Below are 26,414 nucleotides of genomic sequence, written 5' to 3' on the forward strand. Positions count from 1 at the left end.
ATGCTTTGTTTCTCCATCGCGCTATCGAAAATACAAAGCAGTTTCCATACTAATTACTAAACCTGTAAGTTAGTAACCCTTATTATTGTTCTTTTTTGTGAACCAATGATTACAGAACATATACAATTATTATAAACTCGATACCTGGAATATAATTGAATTATATTCAGGTATCGAGTTGCAACTTGCAAGCTAGAAGAAGACAAAACTACTAACATGTTATTTTATTTATTATATCTTAGTCCAACTTCTATCAAATCTCCACCGTACGTTCGCAAGCTGATATCTGTTTTGACTTTCAGGTCTCTCGGGTTCGATTTGAACACTAGGTCTTGTATACAGTACGCCAACATGGTTTTCAAAATTTGAATTGCGTAACGCTTTCCTGAAAAAAAAAATGTGTTAATTACTTAATCCACGAAAAAGGCTTTTTTCGTGTGTATTATAATGTTATGAAGTTTTATTTATACAGGCGGTAACAAAACTAAGTGTTGTACTTGTAGTTGTAGTGTAATACTTGGGTTTAATGTGAAAGTAGCAGTGCTAAAAGAATAAGTAAATTTTAAAATTTTGTATGAAAAAATTAATGACGCTGGGGCCTGCGGTGCTTGCCCTGCTATTTTCATAGTGAACTCTGCATATGGTACATAACCCCTGAAGTATTATTATCACTATGTTTTGTTACGTCCTGTATAATTTAATAACCACTAATAAATAATTAGGGCTGTTGCCGTTATCAAAGTTAAGCTAAAAATGCAAAATAGTTTTGCAAAAGAACAATTCAAGAATTTTTATCTATAAAAAAGCATTGTGCTTTTAGAGACAGCAAATATCTTGACAAACGACCGTTGCATTGCTGTCACAGCATACTGTATAATCACCCGGTCTTTTACCCGAAAACTTACCTATGCATGATCTTTTGCCAATGCTAAAAGCCAATATGGGGGGTGTGGGTCCACTCCAGCGTTCTGGACGAAACTCCAAAACGTCTTGACCCCAAATCTGGCTCGAGCGACCAGAAGCCCATGCATGGAAAACACAAAACGTGCCTTCCTTTATCAGGCAATCCTCTGTAACGGTGAAAATTTGGTAAAATTTTTTTTCTGGTCAGCGACATTTTGGATGGACGATATTTTCCGGAGATTACCAGCGCTCAGTAGAAAAAACTCTGAGCCCGGTATTATCGAATACATTCGATCATACGGCTTACAAGCCGTTCCGTTTCAATTTAGAAAACAAACGAATTCTAAATTCTTTAAACTCTAAGGTGATTATTTGTCATTGTCTCGTTATCCGTAGAATCCTTATACAATATTATGTAGTAGTTGAATGACGCGTGGGATTTTCCTACAGTGGTACAATCAAAAATGTTTTGGCTCGTGGAAAACACCGACGCTAAGTATACAACTTCAACATCTTTGCAGCTAATAAAAGGCGCAATAAGTTTCGACTCTCATACATTGAAAAGAAAATTAAGAATAAGTGCATGGACACTTACTCAACTGTATGTCTGTGTCCACTTTTCTCAGCACTATGGGTACGGGAGGGTACAGCCTGAGGGTCTCGCATATGACTCCTTCGCAGTACACCATCCTCTCCAAGTCATCCTTGCTCACATCACGTCGCGTATCACAGAATATGTCTTTCATCCTGGAATCAATATTATACAATATTGTATAACAATGTGTATAGATGTTATATTTGTTTTATAAGCGACAACGCGGGCGAAGCAGGAGCGGAAGCGGAAGCAGTTAGGGAAATAAAACTCACTCATTAAACAGCTTCTCCTGGATATCTTTCTTGCTGCCAATCATGATAAAGATGAAATGCAAGGCGGTGGCCACCGTCTCCTGTCCAGCCAAAATTAATGTGTTCACTTCATCCTGGATGTATTCTTCTGTAATGTCAATGTTGTCTCTGCTCAGACTAACTAAGATGTCCAAAGATGACCGAACTCCTGATGGCACCCCTGAAATTCAGTGTAGATCATCACTGGACGGTAACAATTCCAGTCCGATTCGAAAAATATTTCGAATCAAATATTTGACAGTGCAGTGTTATTAATATATTTAAAAAAACATTTACATATACTTTTTAATTATTTAACTCACCGTTATTCTGCTCTGTACTTTCCGTATCTTTTTTATTTTGTTTTAACTTCCGAATTACCTGAAATAAATTTTTTGAAGTAAATTAATAGGTTGGGGAAAAATACTAGTCTCTTCGCAATATAAGGTAAAAGCACTAATGGCAGACGCTTTAAGGAAACATAAAACATTTGAATGTTATAAAATATATATTTATGAAAATAGAGGATTGATAAATTCTTCCATGTCTTCAGTAACTCCTACAAAATAAAACTATTATAATTATTCTTGAACAAATCAATAAAAAATATATATTATTGGTATTTTTGTAAACTTAGTCATAACAACTAATAGATGACATCACAGAAAACGAACATCACTAACAGTAGACACCAATATGAACTAATAGTTGACATAGAACATTACATTACATTTTACATTTTTCCTATTATTAGGTCTTTATTTGCCGATTTTTTTAAAGATTTCATTTACTTCATCATAGTAACTACATGCATATGAAATATTATCCACGTTGTCTCCAGATTCTATCCATTCTTCTTCCATTCTGAAACTATCTTTCCTCTTATTTTTATTTTTCATATTTCTTTCCTAGTAAATTTATTTTCAGTCTTTAGTCTCCATGCTTCTCTTGCCTCTTCTTTTTTCTTCTTTCTTTTCTCAGCTCTCCTTTTACTGCTAAAAAATTAAGCAATCGATTTTTAGATCAGTACAAGGTCTAATATGTCCATTTTTAGGTACAGTACTTCTAATTTGTTAGTTTGTTAATAGAATTATATTTTCAGAGAATAGTGGTGATATTTGCAGTAGAATAAACAACAAAATAACTTTAGTATGTATTGCAAAACTAAAAGATGAGATCCATGTCATCTATTAGGTTTTTTACATTTTCAAGAACTAATAGTAGACATCCTTTATATTGTTAGGGAAAATGGAAAAAAATCATAAATAAACAACATGACCATTAATCCAATGAAATCAATAGAAATTACAAAAAATCAAATAAATGTATTCAAAACTTACGTGCAACTTTTCGCCTTCCTTAACCTATTTGCTAAGAAATTGCCGAGCGCTTGTTGACGTGTCACATTATTTACGAAAACTGATCCCATTTTAAAATTTTGTTCCCGAAGGCGTCCCAAATATATTTTTTCACATCAACAGATAGCTTGAGAAGCTTATAAAATTTATAGTGTTGAGAAAAAATTAGAGTAATTCTTATTTTTATGGTATTTTTGTCGTAAGTGTCATCTATTAGTTTCGAGTCTACTATTAGTGCTTTTACCTTAGTATACAGTAAAAACTTGTCATAAAATCTCTTGGGCTATACCAATTAAATTGTATCTGACTGATTTTGGTATCATCAAAAAGTTTTAATTTTACAGAAGACAATTCCCAATTCAAATTAGGTAAATGTGAGATTTTTTCTTATTGTTAAAATTGGTGATTCTAATGAAGAAATTCGATACATTTTAAAAATTTATTACAAAAAAGGTAAAAATGCAACACAAGCCGGGAAAAAACATTGTGATGTTTATGGACCTGATGCAGTATCTGTGAAAGTAGCGCAAAATTTGGTTTAAGCATTTTCAATCCGGAAATTTTGATATCAAAGATGCACGTCGCTCTGGTCACCATGTTACGGAAAAAACTGATGCCATTTTTGAAAAAGTGGAGCAAGATCGCATACTAGTAGTTACGATGTAGCTGAAGAACTGGGGATTGACCACAAAACGGTTTCGGCGCATTTGAAAAAAGCTGGGTACACAAAAAAGTTCGATATTTGGGTGCCTCATGAGCTTACTGAAATAAACTTTGTGATTTTTTATTACGACAACCGAACCATTTTTGAAGAAGCTGATAACTGGTGATGAAAAGTGGATCACGTACGATAAGCGCGTGCGAAAAAGATCGTGGTCAAAGGCCGGTCAGGCTTCACAGACTGTGGCGAAACCCGGGTTAACTCGCAACAAGGTGAATGGCGATGCTGAGTGTGTGGTGGGTTTGGAAGGGCATTATTCATTATGAGCTGTTACCGCCAGGCAGGACCATCGATTCTGAACTGTACTGTGATCAACTGAGATTAAAGCAAGATTGAAGATTGAGAGAAAGCGGCAGAAATTAATCAACAGAAGGGGTGTGGTTTTTCACCACGATAACTCTAGACCTCACACATCTTTAGCCACTTAGCAAAAATTACGGGAGTTTGGCTGGGAGGTGTTTATGTATCAGCCGTATAGTCCTGTCAATTGTTAATAAACTTTATATAAAAACCATTTGATTTTTTATATATTAAATGCGAAGAATCTTTTTCCCCAACCTATGTATGTAAGACGTAAGTTAAGTACTAGCTGTTGCCGTGCGTGCGTAACGTCCGCGTGGACTTCAGTTTAGGTATACCGTATAGCGCGCGCTGGCTCCTGTTTCCGTCTGTCTGTCTATTTGTCTGTCTCGCTTTTGGTGCTAGTTGTGGGTGTTATTCTCTGTGACTATAAGAACTCAGCCTGTATTCGAAATTAACCTGGTATTTTCACTCACCTCTCCTGACACGTCCCTCAGCAGTTTCACGTGTTCCATATATTCCCTGTACGCTTTTGTATTCTTATAAATGAATTGGGGATGATGGAATATGTTCAGTCCACGATCGACGATTTTCTGCAAAGTCTTCACATAAGTGTCGTAGTACTCCTTTTTTATAACACCTTGAGTAATATCTGGTACTCCTAGCGCTGTCTCTGCAAATTACAAGATCAGGGTACGCTAAGCAGCAGCACAGAATATAGATTAGTCGTACCAAGCAGCAGTTAGGGAACCGAAAGCAACATTTCGGGAGAAGGCGGATCTCTAGCAAGTTTCAAAGCGTAGCTGTCTGAGAATAATATATTTGTCCCTTTTTGCCCTGATTTAAGAAAAAGAAATAGTTCTCTCACCACAGATAGCATCTATTGTAGTAAGCGCTATAGTCTGCTTGGCATCAAAGGGCCTGCCGACCTTCGATCTCAGAGTCTCCACCAACTTCTTGGCCTGGCGGTTGAAGATGGCCTGGTAGTTGGTCACCACCGGACTCGAGAAGGTCCCGGCTATCATCTTGATGCTCTTCTTCCAAATATGACCTACAAATAGGATTAGGTAAGTAAAGCAAGCTAAAGGTAAGAGAATAAAAAAAAATATGTGTTGCACTCGCGGACTGCCGCGGTAAAGCTATCGCATAGCACTTTTTATCAACTTAGGCAATTATAATTCGCATAATCTTATATCTTTAAACGAGCAATAATCAACACGATATACAAGAGTAAGTATATCGTGTTGTCTCTATCGCGCTCTGCGGTAGGAGACTTGAGATTGGTGAGACAGCAATACATTTTCGAATACCTATTTTCAATTTCTCTCGCCCCTGGTGTATCCTCTTATGGGTCAAGAGGATTCCACACCGCCGTTTTTCCATACAAACGCTGTCCCCTGTTTCCTCCCTGGATAATGCCGGTAGAGTTATGATTTTTTTTCTAAATATCTATGGCCACTATTAGCATGTCCCTATGTTTTCTTTTTTTTCATAATTTAATTATTAAAAAAGATAAGAACGTCCAAAAACCCAAAAAAATGGCCAGATTTTCCTCTGTGTTCAAACACCCAGAAAACAAAACTGGCTAGAATATACAAAAAAATAAAACAGGAACACAGCTCAAGCCTTGCTTTAATTCTTAATGAAAAAATTACTTAAATCGGTTAAGTTTTGGAGAAGGAATCAGCGAACAACGAATCGAAGATTTTCTGTTCTTTTATTAGAACTTTCGTCGTGTTGTCTCTATCGCACTCTGCGGTAGGTGACTTGAGATTGGTGAGACAGCAATACATTTTCAAATACCTATTTTCAATTTCTCTCGCCCCTGGTGTATCTTCTTAAGGGTCAATTCAGACCGCAACGCGACGCGTAGATGCATTTCTAAATTTGTATGGATTTGACAGATTTCAATTGCGTCAGACGTCTTGCGAATCTGTCAAATCCATACTAATTTAGAAATGCATCTACGCGTCGCGTTGCGATCTGAATCAACCCTAACGCAGCGAACGCCCTTAAACATTCTTCTTCTTCTAAGATTGTACCTGGTGCAGTGATAAGGCCATCTCCGACCCATTCTCGACTGAATCTGTAGTAGTGCGGCTTCTCTATACAAGTGTTGGCCACCAGTTTGGCGTCTTCTGGATTTGATATCACTAAAACATAATGCAAAAGTTTTTTGTAGGTACTTATGATACTATTTCACACTAAAACTATAGAACGGCATGGCTACTAGTATCTTGCGACGGCGAGAAATGCAACAGGCAAAAATTGTACAACCTGTCTGTTGATCTATTGCTGTCGCAAGATACATATTTTGATAAAAAAACCATAAAATAATAGAGTAGATCTCGAAGAGGTACAGGATATAATGTACAATGGACATAGGATTCCCTATACACATGCGATGCATGTCAGCGAGAACAAAATTCAATATTTACCAACTGCCGGGCAAGTTCCAACCCAAAACACGAACGGCAGACCGGACTCGTCCATAATGTCACCAATTTCCGTCAAACGTCGAAATCTATCTACGAAATGACCAAGCCTTTTATTATATTTAAAACTAGTCACGCATGTAACTAGGAATAGATTAGCGGCTCAGGAAAGGATCTGTCCAATTAGGTCCTTTAGGAAAGGACAGATCCTTTCCTGAGTCGCTAACCTAACGACTCTGGACTCATGTCTCAGGTTAGCTTACCTTAACGAATTAACGAATCTCATTTTGACAACAGATTCAGTTTTATAGGATTACCCATTTAACGACCTCTTTAATGGAACAATTACTGACACATAATTTAAAATTTAATGAAGTGTTTGACAAATTATGTTTAATTAGGGTTATGTCAAAATTACTTGGGTTCAATTATAATAGTAATTAATATTTATTTATCTCTGAGTAGTCTCTGAGTGCCGCAGTAAGGTCTGAGTAAGGTTTGAGTTAACCAAACCTTAACTCAATATTAGGTATGTCTGAGTCTGTCGGCTAACCCCCACCACCCACAGTCCACACTCAGAACTCAGGAGTAAGGTTAGCGGCTTACTTTAATTTACCTATAAGTAGGTAGCATTATAGTCACACTTAAGTTGCCAACTGCTCTGAATCAACATTTAGGTCAAAGTAATTTAAAACTACTTTTTAGTTAAAAATATTATATGTATTTTATACTTACATTCGTCATTGCCGATCAAATAGTGCATGTTACCAAATATCGGCAGATACGTCCAAGTTGGCAGATGTACAAGATGGCGCCCTTTCCGCCATTTGAAAAAAGAAAGAGCCGCGTATATTACAGCTAACAGGCCACAGCTGATAATCCAGTGGTCCATCTAAAAGCAGAGTATAATAAAAATTATTATATGACTACTACTAGCTACGTTTGGAAAAACAAAATACTGAAGTGGTTTTATATTTAGGAATAACCAAAGTACTAAAAATATATTTGTGCATGGGAGTAATATATATTGGTAGGATCATTGTGTATTGACAGAAGGACTATTAATTATACGCGATACGATAAATCGTATAGAATATCATGTCGTAGGAGTTCCCTTGGGCCAAGAGCGATGTAACATTGCGCATTAACTTTGTGTCGTTGGAAGGCAGCAACGCAGATGAATTGCAGCGACACGTGCGAAAGCACAATTAAGGGTCAATTCAGACCGCAACGCGACGCGCAGCTGCCGTGAGATACTTTTCTAAAGATTATAATATGGAATTGATAGATTTCAATGAGTCTTGCAAGACGTCTCTCTCTCACGGTCAAGGCAGCTACGCGTCGTGTAACGTGTTGTGGTCTGAATTATTGGCCCTAAAGGCGGTATTGACCCTAAACCCTTGTATTGTGTCGGTCGCGCGTTGCCAATGCAACAATGCATGATTAGTCTGTTCCGCCTCATCTTATGTTCGTTAAAGTTTACAGCCCTGCAAATATTTGGCAGTTACTTGCGGACAATGAGCTTCAAACCGCATACTATATTTTCCACCAGGTGCCGCGGCCCGCGATGAAGCCTCCGGGTCTATCGTGTCAAATTACGGCTGTCATATGTCACGATTATTAACCTTATTTCCGTGGTGCTTCGCCTTAAGTTCTTTGACTTTGCAACTTGTCATTGCAACTTTGTGCTGTCTCCCGCTTTGTATGGGGAGGGAAATAGGAATTCTTCGTACTCCTCCTATAATTTTCTTCTGATTAATTTCGTTGCGGGCACAGAATACATATTAGTTTGTTGTGGGTCCCAAGACAGTTTTAGCATGTCTCTCGGGCATGGGAGATCGTATCAAAATATTTTCGTGGTTGGATATCGCTGTCGATCTTGGCGAAACAGGAGATACAGTAGTGGGAATGTTTGGTGGGTCAACGCCCGATCAAAAAAAAAGTGCCACAATAATGTGTTTATTTGACACGATAAACCCGAAGGCTACATAGCGGCACCTGGTGGCAAATATAATTTCAACAACCCTCATTGCCACGGCGCGGCGGCGTAGAGACGCAACGCAAAGGAGCTGCAGTATGCGTGTATGACCTCGCTTTATGTAGGAATACAGATCGTGCGATTAATCGTACACTGTGAAGGCGACTTGCTGCACGTTTTTTGTTAGATATTTTACATCCACAAAAACGCTACATTGTTAAATAACTCATTATTAAAATTAGTATTAAAATTACTCCTGGTGGCTCACCCAAGCGGAATATTCGCGACACAAAAATAAATTTTTATTTTGAATGGTTAGGGAAGGCGATAATTATGTATTGCAAACACTTTGGGCACTAGGTACAAAAATATTTTTGCGTATATTAAGTACATTTAATTAAACGAATAAGGATAAAAAAAATTAAAATAAAATCAGCTTAGGATACCATGATTTTAATATTATAATGTTTATTCTATCAATATAATTGTTATTATTCCTTTAATTTATACTCTCCCTTCATAATAATTTAATAATTAACAATAATAAATTAATCTATCAACAATATACGACCAAAAGTAATTTAATTATTCAAATTAAATATTAACAAAGACTTTGGTCCTTTTAATACGACTACATTAATATAGGATTACTATGGCTTGATAATATTATTTATTATAATAATATAATATTATATATTCAGTTCGCGATGGCCTGCAGTGGGCCATTGTGGGCCATTATGTTCTGGCGGCTTTATGTGTCTGGTATAATGTAGACAATAATTAATTAATTGCTAGGCCAGCCCAAGTCAAAATATGTTGGTGATAAAAAATATGCACCTTTAAGTAAATGAGTGCCGCCACCGGCCAAAACGGTGGCGGCACTTGACGGACGTTGTTCGTAGAGTCCACATCCTGAGGATGCTCCGGAGTTAGGGCGAAATGCGCGTCGAGGTTTTCCACCTGCATGGTATTGAGGGGCCTTGCACGGATTTGCCAACATTATTGCTTGTGTGGTGGTGGTGTTTGGTACTTGGATGCGAGTGTACGCATAGGCAGTGTGGGAGGAGGGAGGTGCTGTACGCATGCCTATGCGTACACTCATTTACTTAAAGGTGGAAGTTTGTTTCGCGGAATATTGCTAAAAATAATAACAGATAAAAAATATATTTATATTTTATTTATTAAGTATAATTTAACCTAAGTAACTATATCAAACCTAAATAATATATCAAACCACAAAACGAATGATTTCGTTAAAATTAGTCATCACTCATCAGGGATTCGCCAGCTTTCGTTTCTTAATCGGATCATGAGGATATCAAGATAAAATCAGTTCCAGAAAGGAAATAAGGTTACGGCGATAACTCTCGCACCGACAGCCATGCGCGATAATTGAGGGAACATAACACGAGAATCGAGACCCTGGCGGCCGGCCTGCGCGCGCGCAGCCGACAATCGCCGACTAGTGATGCGCGCGCAACCTACCGATATCGATATAATATAATCACGTTAGGACGTCGTCAACGTGGAACGGTACGGTAACGTGGCACGGCACGTGGTCGTGACGTGAAAATTTACGTCAACGTAACTTAAAAATGGACGTCACGATGTAGGAACATTGTACGTAACCATGCTTTGTAAAACTGCTACATTCTTCATTGCACTAGATATGGACCGCACAATACGTATTTTGCTTCTGCTATTGAAGAAGACGTAGATAGAGATATAAGAAAAAAGAGACCTAAAATGTTGCTACACCGTGACGTGCATTATCACGTTACGGTCACGTAAATTTTCACGTCACTTCAACGTTCCGTGCCACGTTACCGCACCGTTCCACGTTGACGACGTCGTAACATGGACATGTGGACAGACCCATACACTAACCTACAAATATAGAGCGTAGACGCCAAGTGTAAAATTTTAAAATAATATTTTGTTTCGATATGTTGTGGCCAGCCCTACGGCGCACGTAGCGGTATTCCATCAAGACGTATCAAGGGCGGGCTACACCACCGCCGCCGGCCGCGAGCCGTGTTCTCGCAGCTCTTCAATCATGCGAAGACTCATCCTCTAGGGCTGTGCATCGTAACTTTCTTTAAATAATACAACTATTTAACTTTATATCTAAGCTTATAATATGGTTTCTGATACTTTCGTCTACTTACTTTTAATTTTTAGTTTTTCACCATACAACTAACAAAATGACTTACTTATATGTAACCAAAAATTATTTAACACCTAGTATACTTAAACTAGTACTTACATCATAAACCTAGGAGGTATAAAAACCAGTGAAAATATAATAACAAGCGAGTGCGTATTAAATGTTAAATTATATTTTTTTAGAATTTATATACAAAGGGAAAATTCTGAAAATTGTTACACGATTTTCACCTAAAACAACTTGAACAAAAATATTTTAAAATAAACTCGATAACTTATCAACAATACACCAAATTAAGTTCCACTTTGACAAAAGAAGATGTAAGCAGAATTAGTAATAACTATTACTAAAACTAATAAACACATAATAAAATATGTCTTCAGCTGAAGACACGGTCAAAATTGATATTGTTAAGATTTGCAACAGGTGACAACCCTATTCCGCTGCATTTATGCTCCAGCTGATCACCGTGTGACCACGCATAATCCGTGGGTATATAAGTGTGTCCTTGCCAACATTTCGGCAATCGTGACCCGGACACAGAGCCCTCGGCTGCCAAAACTTGAGAACCCTTGCGGAAGACCATTTCCTACAACATTATGGACAAATTTAAAATATGTATACTTGTAAGTCAAAAAGTCTTCAATTTCTCTTTACAAAAACTGCACTCATTGGTAATATTTACTCCATCACCAAAAAATATGAAAAATATCTAGAAGTAGGTAAAACATCAACTAAACTAGATATTAATATTACTGACTTGACGTACTACTTGTTAAACTAATATGTATTCTGTCATCTGTGGTACTACTAATGCTTTAAAATCATAGGATAGTCATGCCTAGAAACTTCTAAATATATCCCATGTTTATTCCAGGCTGCGATGTTGTGTCACGCGGCCGCCTTCACGAAGGAGGCGCGGACCGGCGCCCTGCATATCCCCGAGAAGATCCTCGGCGGCGTCATGGAGATCGTGCACAACCACAAGAACAAGCCCCTCGCCTACCAGTACGGCCAGGCCAACCAGCTGCAGGGGCAGTTCCAGCTGCAGGGCCAGGGGCAGTACGCCAGTGGCTACCAGCACGGCTACAACCAGGCCAGCCTCGCTAACCAGGGCCAGAACTACCCGCAGGGCTTCAGCCAGGCGCAACCGGGGCAGTACCCGAGCGGCCTCAATGCTCAGGCCACGGGCCAGTACCAACTGGGTGGAGGCCTCGCCTGGAATCAGAACAACAACCAGTACCAGGGAAACCCAGCGCAGCAGTTCCCGGCCAACCAGGTGCAAGGTCAAAACGTCAACCAGGGCGCCCAGTACCAAGGGGGGCAGGGAGGTCAAAGTGGACAGAATCAGTATCAAACCGGTCAATTGAGCCAAAACGGACAGTTTGGTCAAAATCAAAATGGACAGCTCGCTCAAAATCAAAATGGCCAATTCAATCAAAACGGGCAGTTTAGCCAAAATGTAAATGGACAATTCAATCAAAATGGCCAATTCGCTCAAAACCAGAACGGCCAATTCGCTCAAAACCAGAATGGCCAGATCGCTCAAAACCAAAACGGCCAATTTGGTCAAAACCAAAACGGGCAATACCAGAATCAATATCAAAACGGATTCGGGCAGAACTATCAGACGGGTGGGCAGTACCAGGGACAGTTCGGTCAGGTGGGGAGCGGCCAGGGCCCGGCGTGCGTGTGCAACCCCTGGACCAAACCCCAGGGTGAGATGATCGACCCGGTACAACTCAAACAGGAAATGGTTACTATAGAGTAATATGCGGAATGGATTTGAACATTGTATGATCAAGTTGCAAATGAAAGCATCTTTCGATGACAACGACACACACGTATGCAAATCTAATAATCCTGAAGATAATAGTGACTTCAGACTTGTTTAAATGTTTGTGCACGAACTTTTTTGCTGTGAGTATTATTTGTATCAATGTTGTATAATAATTAAGAACAAAAGCTTAGCTAATTGTAATTATTTATTTTAATATTAATTAATAAAGTTTAAGAACTGATAAAAGTTTATTGTAATTTTTCCAATTAAAGACTTACATTCACCACTTTCTGATAAGTGCCGGATAAGCTATGCACCAATTAACTTGACAGATAGAGTATGGAGAATCTGTCAAAAAAGTTGTGGATAGCCTATCCGGCACTTTATCAAAAAGTGGCGAAACAGGCGCTTATTTTATAAGACCAGCGGTTAAGTACATAGGAAGTACGAAACATTTCGATTGCTCAGAAAATCGCAGACACAGGAAGCGTACATTTTGCAGGGGTAAAAACTATTAGCTGTCCCTTCCCGGTGCTCTATTATTATTCATTAGCTTAAAATATGAGATGTGACTTGAGACAGGGGGGATTAACCTCTCCTCGTCTGTTCAATATATTATATTATGTAAATGACCTGATCGAGGAGCTTAGCAAAACACATGTCGGATGCTTTATCGATGATGTGTGTGTAAATAATAATCTTAGCTATGCTGACGACATGGTTTTGCTGAGTCCCTCGATTGGGGGACTTCGAGTACTGCTGAAGACCTGCGAGTCTTATGCTGTGTCACACGGTCTAAAGTATAATGCAAAAAAGAGTGAATTTATGTTATTTAAATGTCAAAATAAAGGACCTTCCACAATACACCCACTCACCATAAACTCAGAAACTTTAAACCGTGTCACACAGTTAAAATACTTGGGACATGCTGCAGTAGTCACTGAAAACTTGTGTGATGAATTTGATGTGGAAAGGGAACGTAGGGCATTGGCAGTTCGTAGCAATATGTTGGCACACAGATTTGCTCGGTGCACAGCTGAAATTAAGATCACTCTTTTTAAAGCATATTGCCAGACATTTTACACGGGCAGTCTGTGGGCCAAATATACACAGAAGCCTTACAATGCCCTGCGTATTCAGTACAACAACATCTTCAGGGCTTTGTTCCGGCTGCCTCGCTACTGTAGTGCATCGGTTATGTTTGCAGATGCCGGTGTAGATGACTTTTATGCACTAATGAGGAAAAAGGTCGCTTCACTAGTAAACGTAGTGCGAGGGAGCTCGAACAAAGTCCTGAGGATGGTTAGTGAAAGCCTAGATTCAGTCTTTGTGGGTCAGGTTCATTGAAATTCATGTTATGAAGTCTCAATGAACCTGTCAATCATAGACTTAATTTTTATAATTTTATTTATTAAATTGTAAATTACATAAGTGTACTAACATAGTTTTTAAGTCAAATTGTTACTAACACTATGGATCAATGGTCTGAATTTTTTTTTATATTTTCTTTTTTTTTTTTAATTCGACCTTAGTTTATTCAAATTAGTTCACACTTTATCATAAATTCACGTCAGAGTTTCTATAGGAGTGTCTTTATATTCCTTTTTAAGGTCCACAATGAGGAGGAGGAGGAGTCTTAATGAGGGGTTTTGCTTGTGAAAAATCCCATTCATACATAGCAGCTCTTGATGGCTGGTGGGCAGGTGGAAAGTGAACAAAAATTCTTAATTAAAAAGAGTTTTTGAAACGCCCCCAAACGGTAGTTTATATGAATTGGGTCTGCCCCCTAGCGAGTAGCGACCAAAGAAATATCGAAAATGCTCTTGGCCATTGAGAACACACATTGCATCGCGAAACAGCTCATGTAGCCGCGCTGCAAACTGGCTTATACGTTGCACGGATAGATGGCGCTGTTTTTAATGTAGAGTTGGTAGCGTAGAGGAATTAACTCAAATGTCAATACATACAAAGCTACAAGGATGATTTGGTGCGTGGACATAGATGCGAATACGTCATTAGAATGACACCAGTGATAAAATTCAACCGTATGCAAAATTATACATGGATCATGGATGTCTCATGCCATTCTGTATACATACAAGATAATTATTATGTATTGTATAAGTACTGGAAGGCATGGGTGTGATACAGTTTTCTGTAAAGTCTAAGTGACATTTTATGAGATGGCACTGCACCGCGGTGTTTGTTCCGGTTTTGATCATGGCACAAACAATCCTTGTGAGATTGTAAAAATGAGTAGCAAACAGTTTAAATAACTACATACTTACTAAATTGTTATTTATGATATTGTAGTAGATTTATTTCTGATGAATTATATTGTATCTTAATAACGATCTGAAATCTATATATATTATGTACTTCAATTTTACGGGCCATACGTTATCGTAGCTGCGTAGGGTATAAAAATCTGCTAGCCCAAATCGTGACAAAGCGATTAAGAAAACAATGAAACTGTTACTATATTTAATCCAGGTTTACAATATTATGGATCTTCGATTAATTTCTCGTTATTAATAAGTTCGCAAAACAACCCGGTGTACCAAGCGGTACGGTGCATGCTGCCCCAATCGACGCTCTACTGCCTCCGCATAAGGACGCGCGGTGCGCAGCGTCTATATCGGTAGTCCTAATTATGGACCAGCGCACCTAGACCCTCCCCGCGAGGTCTATCTCGGGGCTGGTGCGCGCGCACGTTACGTAATCGTTACGTAAGGGGTTGGGGCGCGGGCGGAGACGGGGGCGGGGGCGGCGAGGGCGAAGGCGCGCACAATCGATCCCGCACCGCAGTCCGGCTAGGCGTTCGACCATGGCAGACAAGACTAAAGTCACCGAGCAGTACTACGCCCCCCCGCCGGACCTAGGGAAATGGGAGTCCTTCAGGATCTTCTTATACAACTCGGAGACGGGGCAGTTCCTCGGCCGCACGGGATCCAGTTGGGGTGAGTGATCTTTTGGAGGGAAAAGCGGGGTACCGCAGAGAGATGCTGGAGGTTAGTGACTCTTCTTCGACGAGTGGTCCTTGCACGTTACGTAACGTTCGAAATGTTGGTGCCCGAAGACCACCGTTGGGCTCGGTGGACCCGACACTGGGGTTGAGTTGGTCGGGGCGATCATTGTTGTAAACTTTAGATTCATTAGAGAAGGCGTGAGCACCCGCTACTATTGTCTTAGTTTAGCTCAAGATACCTTACTTCTTAACTGTTATCTCTAAGTTTCATCGCTATTTTAAGTTACATTCTTATGTAACATCCCCATACCTAATTAATTATTCCCAGAACTGGAGAAGGGAGGGTTTCATCAGACATCTTTGCGTTATAATTCATTACATAACACTAGGCACTGCGAGCCATTCAGTATCTGGAGAATACGATCATGGTGATGGTAATAGGCTGATGATGATGATGTCTTGACGGTGTTGATGAATATTGAATGAGAGCGTGCACCAACAATTAAAAGGCAGTTATTTAGTTAATAGAGCTCCGATAGAGCTGATTGAACCGGCGGCCGCTTACTGATTTTCAGTATAACATCTGAATAAGTGTAACATTTCACTGAAACCTCATATAGTTGTTTTATCAAAGATTACTGTTTCAATGACAAAATGAGAAATAAGGCAATTCAATGAAATTAAAACTATAATTGAAGTCGTTTCAAAATTGCATTGGTTTTCATGAAAAGTTACAACCTACAAGATTTATACTAATATTCAAGTTAAAAGTTTAAGTTTCAACAGTAACATTGTATTACATCACTTAATGTAGTAAAAAGGATACTGAAAAGGATTTCAAAGAAAGGGTGCGGTCAACACGGATTTGTCGACATCTTTACATTGCCAATGAAATAAACAGGAAGACATGTACCTATTATGATAAGATAGACTGATTGGGATCCTGGATATAATAAGAACCGATGGTTTAATAATTCTAATTGATATTTTTTAACAATGATACTTGTATTTCTATGTATGATTTTTCAGATTCCTAAAAGAAAACCCTAAGTAGCTACTTACGGCCAATATAATAACGGAACGGAACGACTCTTATTTTCCTGTTCTGAGGAACGACTCGACTCGACCTCAATTTAAACAGTGTCCCTTCGCACTTAACCATATTTATGTTAATCGGCGTGACAAACTAAAGTTCAGTTACAATACAAATTACAATTTTCTCTGAAATTATTCATAATATTATATAGTTTTTATTAATTCGTATTTCGTAGATAATATTATATAACCATGATATAACCTCATAAATGTTCACAGCGTCCTCACGTCTGATCCATCGTCTGAACTGAAGGGCTCACATCGTGCTCGTGAGTGACCTCTCAAAAATGAAAAAAATAATTTGATACAAACAATTTTTTTTTTATGAAATAAGGGGGCAAACGAGCAAACGGGTCACCTGATGGAAAGCCACTTCCATCGCCCATGGACACTCGCAGCATCAGAAGAGCTGCAAGTGCGTTGCCGATTTTTTAAGAGGGAATAGGGTAATAGGGGAGGGTAGGGAAGGGAAGGGAAGGGAATAGTTGAGGGTAGGGAAGGGAATAGGGTATTAGGGGATTGGGCCTCCGGTAAACTCACTCACTCGGTAAAACACAGCGCAAACGCTGTTTCACGCCGGTTTTCTGTGAGAACGTGGTATTTATCCGGTCGAGCCGGCCCATTCGTGCCGAAGCATGGCTCTCCCACGTATAATGATTTTATGATAATAATCATCATATTTATCAGCTTTAAGAAATACAATTATTATGCATTTTGAATACTGGAATCTTCAACCAATCTATGTTGAGAAGTAGAACAATGGTCAGAGACGGGGAAAAGATAACCAAAGAAAATATAACGAATAAAGATAACTAAGTACTTAATAAGTATTCATTAATTCTTAGGGCGCATCTTTTGTCCTGCAGCCTGCAGCCTGCTTGCTGTAAACTTTAAACATTATTGCTAGTACAAATATTATGTTGATTTATTAATATTGTAATTAATTTCACTAAATAGTAACATTTTGAGGCTTATCCGAAAAGTCCAATGACTTTAATTTGCTGTCTGATAACTTTTACGCTTTAGGACTTTATTGATAACACTGCTGTGTGTATGTAGGAAGGGAATTTAAAACTTTATTAATTAAAATATTAATGCGTCATGTAACATAATAATTATAAATCTGGACTTTTCTACAGCAAGCAATGCCAAGTAATTGTTTAGATACACTTATGTCCATAAACTTTTTATGACATCAACGCATATTATTGTGGGTAGGTCACTTTGCTTTATTAAGTTTTTTATGTTGACAATTTAAAAAGTAGGTATATAATAATATATAAATATATTGTAAGTACTTAATCACTACAACTTTCTCTACATAAAACTGTGACTTGCTCATGCATAAAACTTCTTATAATTCCTTTGTTCTGATTTTCCTATTTATATATTATAAACATTTTAATGTAGGAAAATCTAAAGTATTTCAAAATCATATGTCAGAAACCATACAATGTACGTTCGTTACCCACGCTTTTGCTATTTACCGAAGTCCGCTGTTTGTATCACAGAAGCCCTAGCAGCGTCAACTTAGCCTGTGATTATATTCAGGTACATCTTCCATCAATATTTCCGTTCCGAATATACAAAAAAATTCGCGAGGCATCGGGGACTGCCGCGGCAAAGCTATCGCATAGCATTATCTATAAAATTATGCAATTGTAATTCGCATACGTCTAGTCGCAAGCACACAAACACCGTGCCGAAGTCTGGCATCGCCGCACCGACCAGCATAGTTGTCGGTGTAGGGGTGTATTAGGTTTTTTCATTACGGCATTTCTTGATTCGGTCGCCGCGCTCAAAGTCCGTGATAAAAGTTATGGAATAGCTTAAAATTCCGAATAAAGGAACACAATATACAGACCTAGGACACTAAAATATTGTCGCTTTGTTTTGCTACAACCTGTAGTACCTTTAGATTTTGGTGTCGGCCGCTAAAATTTTCGAAAACTTGCATCCTTTCGAGTAGACCTAGAACGATGGCTAATGATAAATACTTTATGTTCCATTAAATAATGTTATTTCAGCGAAACAATACTGACATACTGTATGAAGACTTGATGCAGGTAGCAGTAAAAAATAACTATACTAAAAGAACGTTATGGTATCTACGGAATCCTGATACTCCAAGAGACTGAGCCTGTAGCCAAGACGTTTTCTTTATTGCTTTTTTATAGAATCGCCGATCAAAATAATTATATGGAATTGACATTAGACGAGTCGAACGTCAACCTCATATTAACGAACGCTAATGTCAATTCCATACACTTTGATCGCGATTCTGTAAAGAAGCGATAAAAACGTTTTGGCTAAAGGATCTGGTTATATGTGGATTATCTTCAGTCAACTGCTAACAACTTGAAACCTTCTTAAAACTTATGTAACCATAACCGTAACATAACTATTATAAAAGATTAATTTGAAAACATTAGAAGACGTTATGATTTACTACTAACAGGTGTAATACCATGACATATAGTAGGTTGTGATGTTCAGAAACTGCTGTTTTATCCGGTTTTAATTTATTCCGATGTATGAATGTGGAGTTGATAAGCTGTTGTCGTTATTGTAATACATTCGTTTCGCGCTAAAACAAAAGGTATTATCGCCGTAGGAAATCCCTTGTGCCGCGATAATGGCGTGTTGCTACGCAATCAATTTTTTAACCTATCCGCCTGAAAATAGAATTTAAAATTGGAACCAATTTTCATGAGGTCATTCGAATTTAAAATTTATCAAAATATAGATAAGGTTGGCATTAGTGTGTGAGGTAATGTGGAGCAGGCGGATTGCGCGCGCCGTGTCCTTCGCGTGATCGATCCAAGGACGTCGGCAGCCGGCGTGGATCTTGACTGAGATCAAGTGACTAGGAACTAGGATTAAGACTCCTTTAGATATCGTTGAAGGTTAAACAACAGTTAACTGAACTTTAGGTGCTCTATAGTCTATTCCAATGTCTAGAACCATTTGTAACACTCATGACCGATCCGCGGCTTTGGTCCGATCTGTGCACTTTGAGTTGTCATGGTCAGCTGTAAATTACAGCTGTAGCAGTCAACAGCATTATAGTACATTGTATAACAAAGGCTAGGGCATCACAAGGTGAATCTTTCAAAGCTAAGGCAACTCTATTATTGCATCTTTCAATAAAAATATTATCTTCCTTTTAACTTATTTCTTTTCTTTCTTACTCTAGATTTTCGAAAGAGGCTTCATGTATCGCCATTGTCATCGGGGGCGATGACCTTAAAACCTATTGAGTCCAGCTCACGTAATAAGATTTGCCTTAAGCAAAGAAATCGCTCGGAAAATTTTGCTTTTTGTCACCTACGACATCGTAATTCGCAACGAATCTCGCTTACATCTCCAAAATACTTTGGCTCCGATCCAAAACAAGGCCTACATTTTTATAAGTATTTACAAAATATAGGATCCATAGTACGCTGCTTTTTGTCACCAAAGATATTGGAAAAGACCTCGCCTACAACTCCAGATTTGGCACAGCTCCAAACCAAGGCTTACGTTCCGGCTATCTATTTATAGCTTACCTGCTTATCCATACTACTCATTCCAAATTTCCTGATATCGTCGAAGCCACTTCGATTTGGAAATGGGAAATCCTTCCGGCGGGGACAGAGACTGAGTCAGGGGGTTTCCCCACTGCGCATGCCCCCCGGCCCCCTGCAGCCCCCCGCGGACCCCCGCGGCCCGCAGCGCGCACCCTCCGTGACCCCTGCTGCATGCCGAATGCATCGATCAAATGCATGACTTTTGACCCACCACCGCCGTCAGCCAATCAGAATTTTTAAGCACGTGGGAATTCTAAGCCATTAAGCACCTGACTACAAATTACTAAACACGTACCTGCCGACCTAATCACTATGTACATTGCTGAAATATTATGTTGGCGTGTTCAGTTTTATTAAAGTTTCAACACAAGAAAATCACTTCGCTATACTCGTACTATAACAATAAATTTCTGTGTAGCTCTTGACTCGGAGCCTGAGGTCGGGAGTTTTAGAGTAAAGAAGAGAGGAAAGGAAGCAATGATGTTCTTGTGTATAACTGCATACACTCGTAGACTCTATAAAACTACTCCTGCGTATCTGGCCCGATCGCAGAGAAACGGTTACAGTCACCGAAACCACCGTGGCAGGCTTCATTATTAGCTATATGCAAATGACCCATCGTCCATCTAATCTCGCACATTGTTGTGATACAATTAGTGTGTGTGATGTAAGTGTCCGGCGCGCGCTGACGGCCGTAAGTGGTGAAGTAGGCCGGACTAATTAACAACCTCGTTACTGACACTCATTATAGTTTATACGCATTTTTACACGTAAGTGACGTTTACTATTTCTGGCGCCGCAAAAAAAGGAAAATCGTCAAACTGTACGTCCCCATAATGCTATCGACGGCAAAATATTAGGTAGAGAAAGAATAACATCATCGGTCATTACCATTATTATCAATTTTCAGGGTTTCAGGTAAAAACGGGACCCTATTACTGAGACTTCGATGTTTGTCTGTCTGTCTATCTGTCTCCAGGTTGTAACTCAAGAAGGGTAAAAGCTAGAGAGTTGAAATTATCATAGATTATGTATTTCTATTGCCTCTATAACAACAAATTCTGAAAACAAAAAAAAAACAATAATTAAGGTGGGCTCCCATAAAACAAACGTGATTTTTTTTGTGCTTTTTCCTCGATATCAATAATGGCAACAGGTAGGCACTTGAAATTTTCACAAAGGCTTTAAATATATTATGTAAACCTTAATAAATAATAATAATAATAAAGTAAAATTAAAATCGAAGGGGGGCTCCCATACAAAAACATAATTTTTAGCCTATTTTTGCTCAATACGTACGGCACATGGCCGATTATTTATAATATAATATCTAACATGTCCCCAACTCAAGGGCTGGCGTTTCTGCATAGCAGAATGTAGAGGCTGTACTTTTCACTAGCCTATTGAGAGTAAATTCAATAAAAAAAGTTCACGTTTTGGTACATAGGTTGTAGCTTAGACAACGCTAGTTCTGAGCTAGGTATTCAGGATCTAGGTCTGGCGGCGCTCTGATCTTAATTGTCGGAATGACATGACAACCGTAATTACTGCGCACAGTCATAGCATCATCACCATCAGGACAAGTCGGTCCACAGCATTCAGAAACGTGGGAGAGCCATGCTTCGGCACGAATGGGCCGGCTCGACCGGATAAATACCACGTTCTCACAGAAAACCGGCGTGACACAGCGCTTGCGCTGTGTTTCGCCGAGTGAGTGAGTTTACCGGAGGCCCAATCCCCTACCCTATTCCCTTTCCTACCCTCCCCTATTCCCTTCCCTTCCCTACCCTCCCCTATTACCCTATTCCCTCTTAAAAGGCCGGCAACCCACATGCAGCTCTTCTGATGCTGCGAGTGTCCATGGGCGACGGAAGTTGCTTTCCATCAGGTGACCCGTTTGCTCGTTTGCCCCCTTATTTCATAATAAAAAATAAAAAAAAAACGTTGTCAAGATGAATGATCTTTTCCCGAATTCTCTTGTCTAGTCTAGCGGGTAGCTCCTAAGCTTAACTTAGTGTGAAAACTCAGGCTTAGTTATTATTATAATTATATTATTATTATTATATATATTATATATATATATATATATATATATATATATATATATATATATATATATATATATATATATATATATATATATATATATATATATATATATATATATATATATATATATATATATATATATATATTGCCTTTAAGTTGTTCCGACGACTGCAAAATAGGTTTTATACCGATGAGCTATATCAGCTGCATACTTTGATATTTGAGGTCAAAGAAGTTTCTTCGAACCTTTTACACATGAAATAATATATACGTACCTATGTACTGAATACATTTGTGTAACATATCATTCTTATTTACAGCAAAAATCCTCCTCTTCTACCTGATCTTCTATGCCATTCTCGTGGGATTCTTCGCGGCCATGCTGGCCATCTTCTACCAGACCCTGGACTCCAAAATGCCCAAATGGCAGATGGACGCCTCCTTGATCGGCAGTAATCCAGGTAATAATATTAGAATTAAACCGTTTTTACTACCCATAACTCATAGCATCGATACTATTAATTAATGTAGGTGTTTGCGGCATCGTTTAATTAAAATGAAAGCTCCTCAAGCGTGACCTAGTTAAATACATAAAAATTTTTTTTCATAGTGCTTGCATTCGCTTTACACATTTGCTGGGTATTGTCATTAATGTAACCAATTTCATTAGGGACATGTTCATTTTGACTCTACAACTGACCATATCTTGTGACGTCACTTCCAGGTCTGGGCTTCAGGCCGATGCCGGAATCAGCGAACGTGGAGAGCACGCTGATCTACTACCGCGCCAACGACAAGGGCTCCGTCCTTCGCTGGGCCCAGGTCATCGACGATTTCCTTGAGCGTAAGTTTCCTTGTACAGTCTATATGCCTCTGAGTATCTTAAATAGATAGCCAAGAGACTCTATATTTGCTGAATTATAAGGCTAAGCTTTAAGATGTTCTCTAAATGTTTAGCCATTAGAAATAATGTTTACTTTAAGTAGTTCTCACAAAGTGGCGCTACAAAACTCTCATCTTCTCCCTTCTTCTTTCAGTCTAGTCCCCAACCGACATTACAACTGTTATGCACATGCAGTTAGAAAATTACTATGGTGCTAAATCATGTCATGTTCGTTTCCAGCATACCGCAAGAAGGGCAGCGGCGCGGGCGAGGCGGCGGGCGCGGAGAACCGCGTGGCGTGCGACTTCGGCACGAGCGCGCTGGGCGAGCGCCAGGTGTGCGACGTGCCGGTCGACGCCTTCAACCCCTGCACTGCCGCCCGCCAGTACAACTACGAGGAGGGCGGGCCGTGCGTCTTCCTCAAACTTAACAAGGTGATCCTTCGAAACTTTTACGATAAATTGTTTAAAGATACAGCTACGATATCTTTAGATTAATCCAAGAAGCGGTCATGACACGACTACAGTCAACCAAAGTCGAACTATCGCAATTCAATATATATTATATTAATTCACTAATTGTAAAATATATCATTTTTTATAATCATCAATGCACAAATTCTCCAGATTTTCAACTGGATCCCGGCGCCGTACAACACTACGGAGGACCTGCCCGCCACCATGCCCGAGGACCTCAAGCAGCACATCAAAGGGCTTGTAAGTTACCCCGTAAGTTAAGCGAACAGATTGGCTCACACCAGACACTACATACAGTCGGTAAGGGGACAAACGGTTCTTATCATCACATTCATTATCATCACTTTCACATACACCATCAAGCATCGCATAGGAAAATTACTGCTTCCTTAGATACAGAACAATAGACATTAGTTGCTACCACTGTAAACCAGCGTTTGCCTTGTTGAAGTGGAGTTATACATGCCAACATTTCTACAAATTTTTCTGTCAGCAAAAATCATACTAGTAAACCAGTGAAATATGGCAGATCCTATAAAATCCAATTCGCTCTACTTCAAGGCCAGTGCTGGAAGCCTCTAGGCACTCATACTCACTGTCTCCTCATTTTCCAGTCCGGGCAGCCCAAAGCCAACACGGTGTGGGTGACGTGCGAGGGGGAGAACCCGGCCGACGTGGAGAACATCGGCCCCATCCAGTACATCCCCGCGCGGGGCTTCCCCGCCTACTACTACCCCTTCACCAACAAGGAGGGCTACCTCAGCCCCCTCGTCGCCGTGCTGTTCGAGAAGCCCAGAAGTGAGTTCCACACTCATCTGCCAGATCACATAACGTGATGGATAATTTTAGGAGCAGCTTTTTTCATCGATCGATTAAATTCGTTTATTCGTCTCAGTCGTCATAACTATGAGACAAAAATCAAATTGGCACAAATATCCTACAAGTTAACATACCGCGTCTCATAAAACTTGAAGATCATAGTCTCACTGGGGTTCAGTTAACGTAACACAAGAACGAGTGCTACATACACTAACGCTAAGTTTGACGTTAACAGCGGGCGTGCTCATCAACATCGAGTGCAAGGCGTGGGCGAAGAACATCTTCTATGACCGGTACGAGCGGCGCGGCTCCGTGCACTTCGAGCTGATGGTGGATCGCTCCTAAGCGCCGCACCGCGCTATCTTCACCACTCTCCACGCGTTTTGTTTCGTAGTTAGACTATTAAGGCTGGTGAACACACTGCCATCCGCCGGGCCCCGCTGCGCTCGCACGCTGCGCACGCGCAGGCGGCAGGTCGCGCCGCGCCGGCTGCCGGGCCGCGCCGCGCCGGCTGCCGGGCCGGTCGCCGTAGATAGCCACATAGTCGGCGTTTATTTGTATTCGTTTTAGAATAGCCGGGGGGCGCCACCGAGTTAAAGTTTTCGTTTACACGCTTAAGATTTCAAATTTTAAACTATAATAATAACGTTTAATATTAATGTTTTGTGGACGGTGAGTCAATAAATGCGCAATAGTTGGTTCCGATTTACTTCATTTGTGTTTCATTTGTACCCTCGAACAGAGTAGACGTGACCTCTCATCGCAATTCAGTAGCGGCGTTAGGCGTAGGCGACGAGGGTCACCGCCCACGGCCTCGCGGTTCAAGGGGCCTCGCGCTCCTTGGACCACAAATATTGTTTTAGGGTTTGCGAGTTTAGATACAATAAGGGCCCTCGCAAAACCCACATCAAATTTTGGCCTTGCCCCGCTACTCCATCGCATAATAGATCAGATAAATCCAGCATTATAACAATAGTAAAACCTTGGCCTAAGTCTTCTTGGAATATAGTTCCACCTAGATACTGAAACGATAAACTCGATGATCAGTTATAGTTGTACCAGCTATAATCTCATATGTCAGTCCCAGATAATCCAGACTGAAAACATTCAAATAAGATTTTGGTAATGTATAGTTAGTACTATAGTACAACTTCAAAATATATTTTGAATATTCTAAGGTCGACGCAATATACTGAATAATTTCTTGAAAATTACAGAAAGTAAAGCTTCTTACAGAGTCCAGAATTTTACCCTAAGGACCTTTCGCAGACAAAAATAGCTATTCTCTTTATTTTACATCATTTGATCTAAATTATGGAGCTATCCTTAAGGTCAAATGACTTAGTCCGTGAGTATAGCTCCATGACTAAACAATGAAGTGTAATATGAGTATCGACCTCAAACTATTCGGAATGAGATGAGAAGCAGGGTGCAACGAGGGTGAAACAAACCCCAACATTACATTGTGTGTCGTTAAAGTAATGGGTATGGTTCAATACGTCTAGATGTCGCTTTCGTAACAGATACTAAAGGTATCCCGCTAGATGGCTCTAGAAGACACGATGTTGAGTGTATAAAACTATTCGTACCACATGCAAATAAGGAGAAGGACTGAGACAAATATATTAGGTATATTCGATTACAAAAACGATTTGTTAGCAAATTTTTTAATATTCTAGCTTGGAAACATAAAATAAAACTATAACTTTTATAGAATTTTAAAGTATTATTAATCTTTTAAGTTGCATCCTGTAAACTCATTGAGCAAAGAGCACTCGTAAGCTCTGATGGTGCATTTATGTCGTTGTAAAATATTTCAAGAATATATGTTATAGGAGTAAAAGTAATAAATAATAATATGAAAATAACAAAATCTTGCTGATGCCTATGGTAATAAGCTAAGCATATTATAGTGTAGAGTATAGTATAGTATAGACTATAGACCATAAACCAATCTACAAGAGGCAATTCGGGGACACGATGACACAATATGGCGGCGCAACCCTAACGTTTGTTATTATATTAAGA

The 26,414-nt window shown here is 39.4% G+C and overlaps 3 protein-coding genes across 4 annotated transcripts; 2 read left to right on the plus strand and 1 right to left on the minus strand.

The window, feature by feature from the left end:
• Positions 1–224: 224 nt before the first annotated feature.
• Positions 225–6,660, minus strand: LOC121733321 (cytochrome P450 4g1-like). Its single transcript, XM_042123541.1, has 9 exons — positions 6,606–6,660; positions 6,210–6,320; positions 5,036–5,218; positions 4,644–4,840; positions 2,112–2,169; positions 1,771–1,969; positions 1,499–1,650; positions 906–1,070; positions 225–385 (listed from the first exon to the last, which is right to left on the minus strand). Exons 1-9 carry the CDS (start codon positions 6,658–6,660, stop codon positions 225–227), a joined length of 1,281 nt encoding a protein of 426 aa, XP_041979475.1.
• Positions 6,661–11,630: 4,970 nt separating this feature from the next.
• LOC121733331 (filaggrin-2-like) lies at positions 11,631–12,518 on the plus strand. The gene has a single exon (XM_042123549.1). The coding sequence runs from the start codon at positions 11,631–11,633 to the stop codon at positions 12,516–12,518; it is 888 nt and encodes a 295-aa protein (XP_041979483.1).
• Positions 12,519–15,296: 2,778 nt separating this feature from the next.
• LOC121740112 (sodium/potassium-transporting ATPase subunit beta-2-like) lies at positions 15,297–25,095 on the plus strand. 2 transcript variants are annotated; one of them, XM_042132804.1, is made up of 7 exons: positions 15,297–15,487; positions 22,529–22,669; positions 22,933–23,052; positions 23,332–23,525; positions 23,718–23,819; positions 24,182–24,365; positions 24,622–25,095. In XM_042132804.1, exons 1-7 carry the CDS (start codon positions 15,355–15,357, stop codon positions 24,729–24,731), a joined length of 984 nt encoding a protein of 327 aa, XP_041988738.1. In that variant the 5' UTR covers positions 15,297–15,354; the 3' UTR covers positions 24,732–25,095. The 2 variants fall into 2 exon arrangements, with proteins under 2 accessions (XP_041988738.1, XP_041988740.1); XM_042132806.1 differs by having other exon boundaries at positions 15,298–15,487; positions 23,718–23,807.
• Positions 25,096–26,414: the final 1,319 nt, after the last annotated feature.

The sequence above is a fragment of the Aricia agestis genome, chromosome 1 (assembly GCF_905147365.1).
Source record: "Aricia agestis chromosome 1, ilAriAges1.1, whole genome shotgun sequence".
Classification (NCBI taxonomy): domain Eukaryota; kingdom Metazoa; phylum Arthropoda; class Insecta; order Lepidoptera; family Lycaenidae; genus Aricia; species Aricia agestis.

Bases quoted from the DNA above. Each gene is read 5' to 3' on its own strand.
- LOC121733331 (XM_042123549.1), top strand. From the start codon at position 11,631: ATGTTGTGTCACGCGGCCGCCTTCACGAAGGAGGCGCGGACCGGCGCC.
- LOC121733321 (XM_042123541.1), bottom strand. From the start codon at position 6,660: ATGGACGAGTCCGGTCTGCCGTTCGTGTTTTGGGTTGGAACTTGCCCG. The intron at 6,321-6,605 runs GTAAATATTGAA...ATTATGTTTTAG, and splicing joins TGGAACTTGCCCGGCAGTTG to TGATATCAAATCCAGAAGAC. The intron at 5,219-6,209 runs GTACAATCTTAG...TCCTATTTGTAG, and splicing joins TGGCCTTATCACTGCACCAG to GTCATATTTGGAAGAAGAGC.
- LOC121740112 (XM_042132804.1), top strand. From the start codon at position 15,355: ATGGCAGACAAGACTAAAGTCACCGAGCAGTACTACGCCCCCCCGCCG. The intron at 15,488-22,528 runs GTGAGTGATCTT...TCTTATTTACAG, and splicing joins CCGCACGGGATCCAGTTGGG to CAAAAATCCTCCTCTTCTAC. The intron at 22,670-22,932 runs GTAATAATATTA...CGTCACTTCCAG, and splicing joins CTTGATCGGCAGTAATCCAG to GTCTGGGCTTCAGGCCGATG.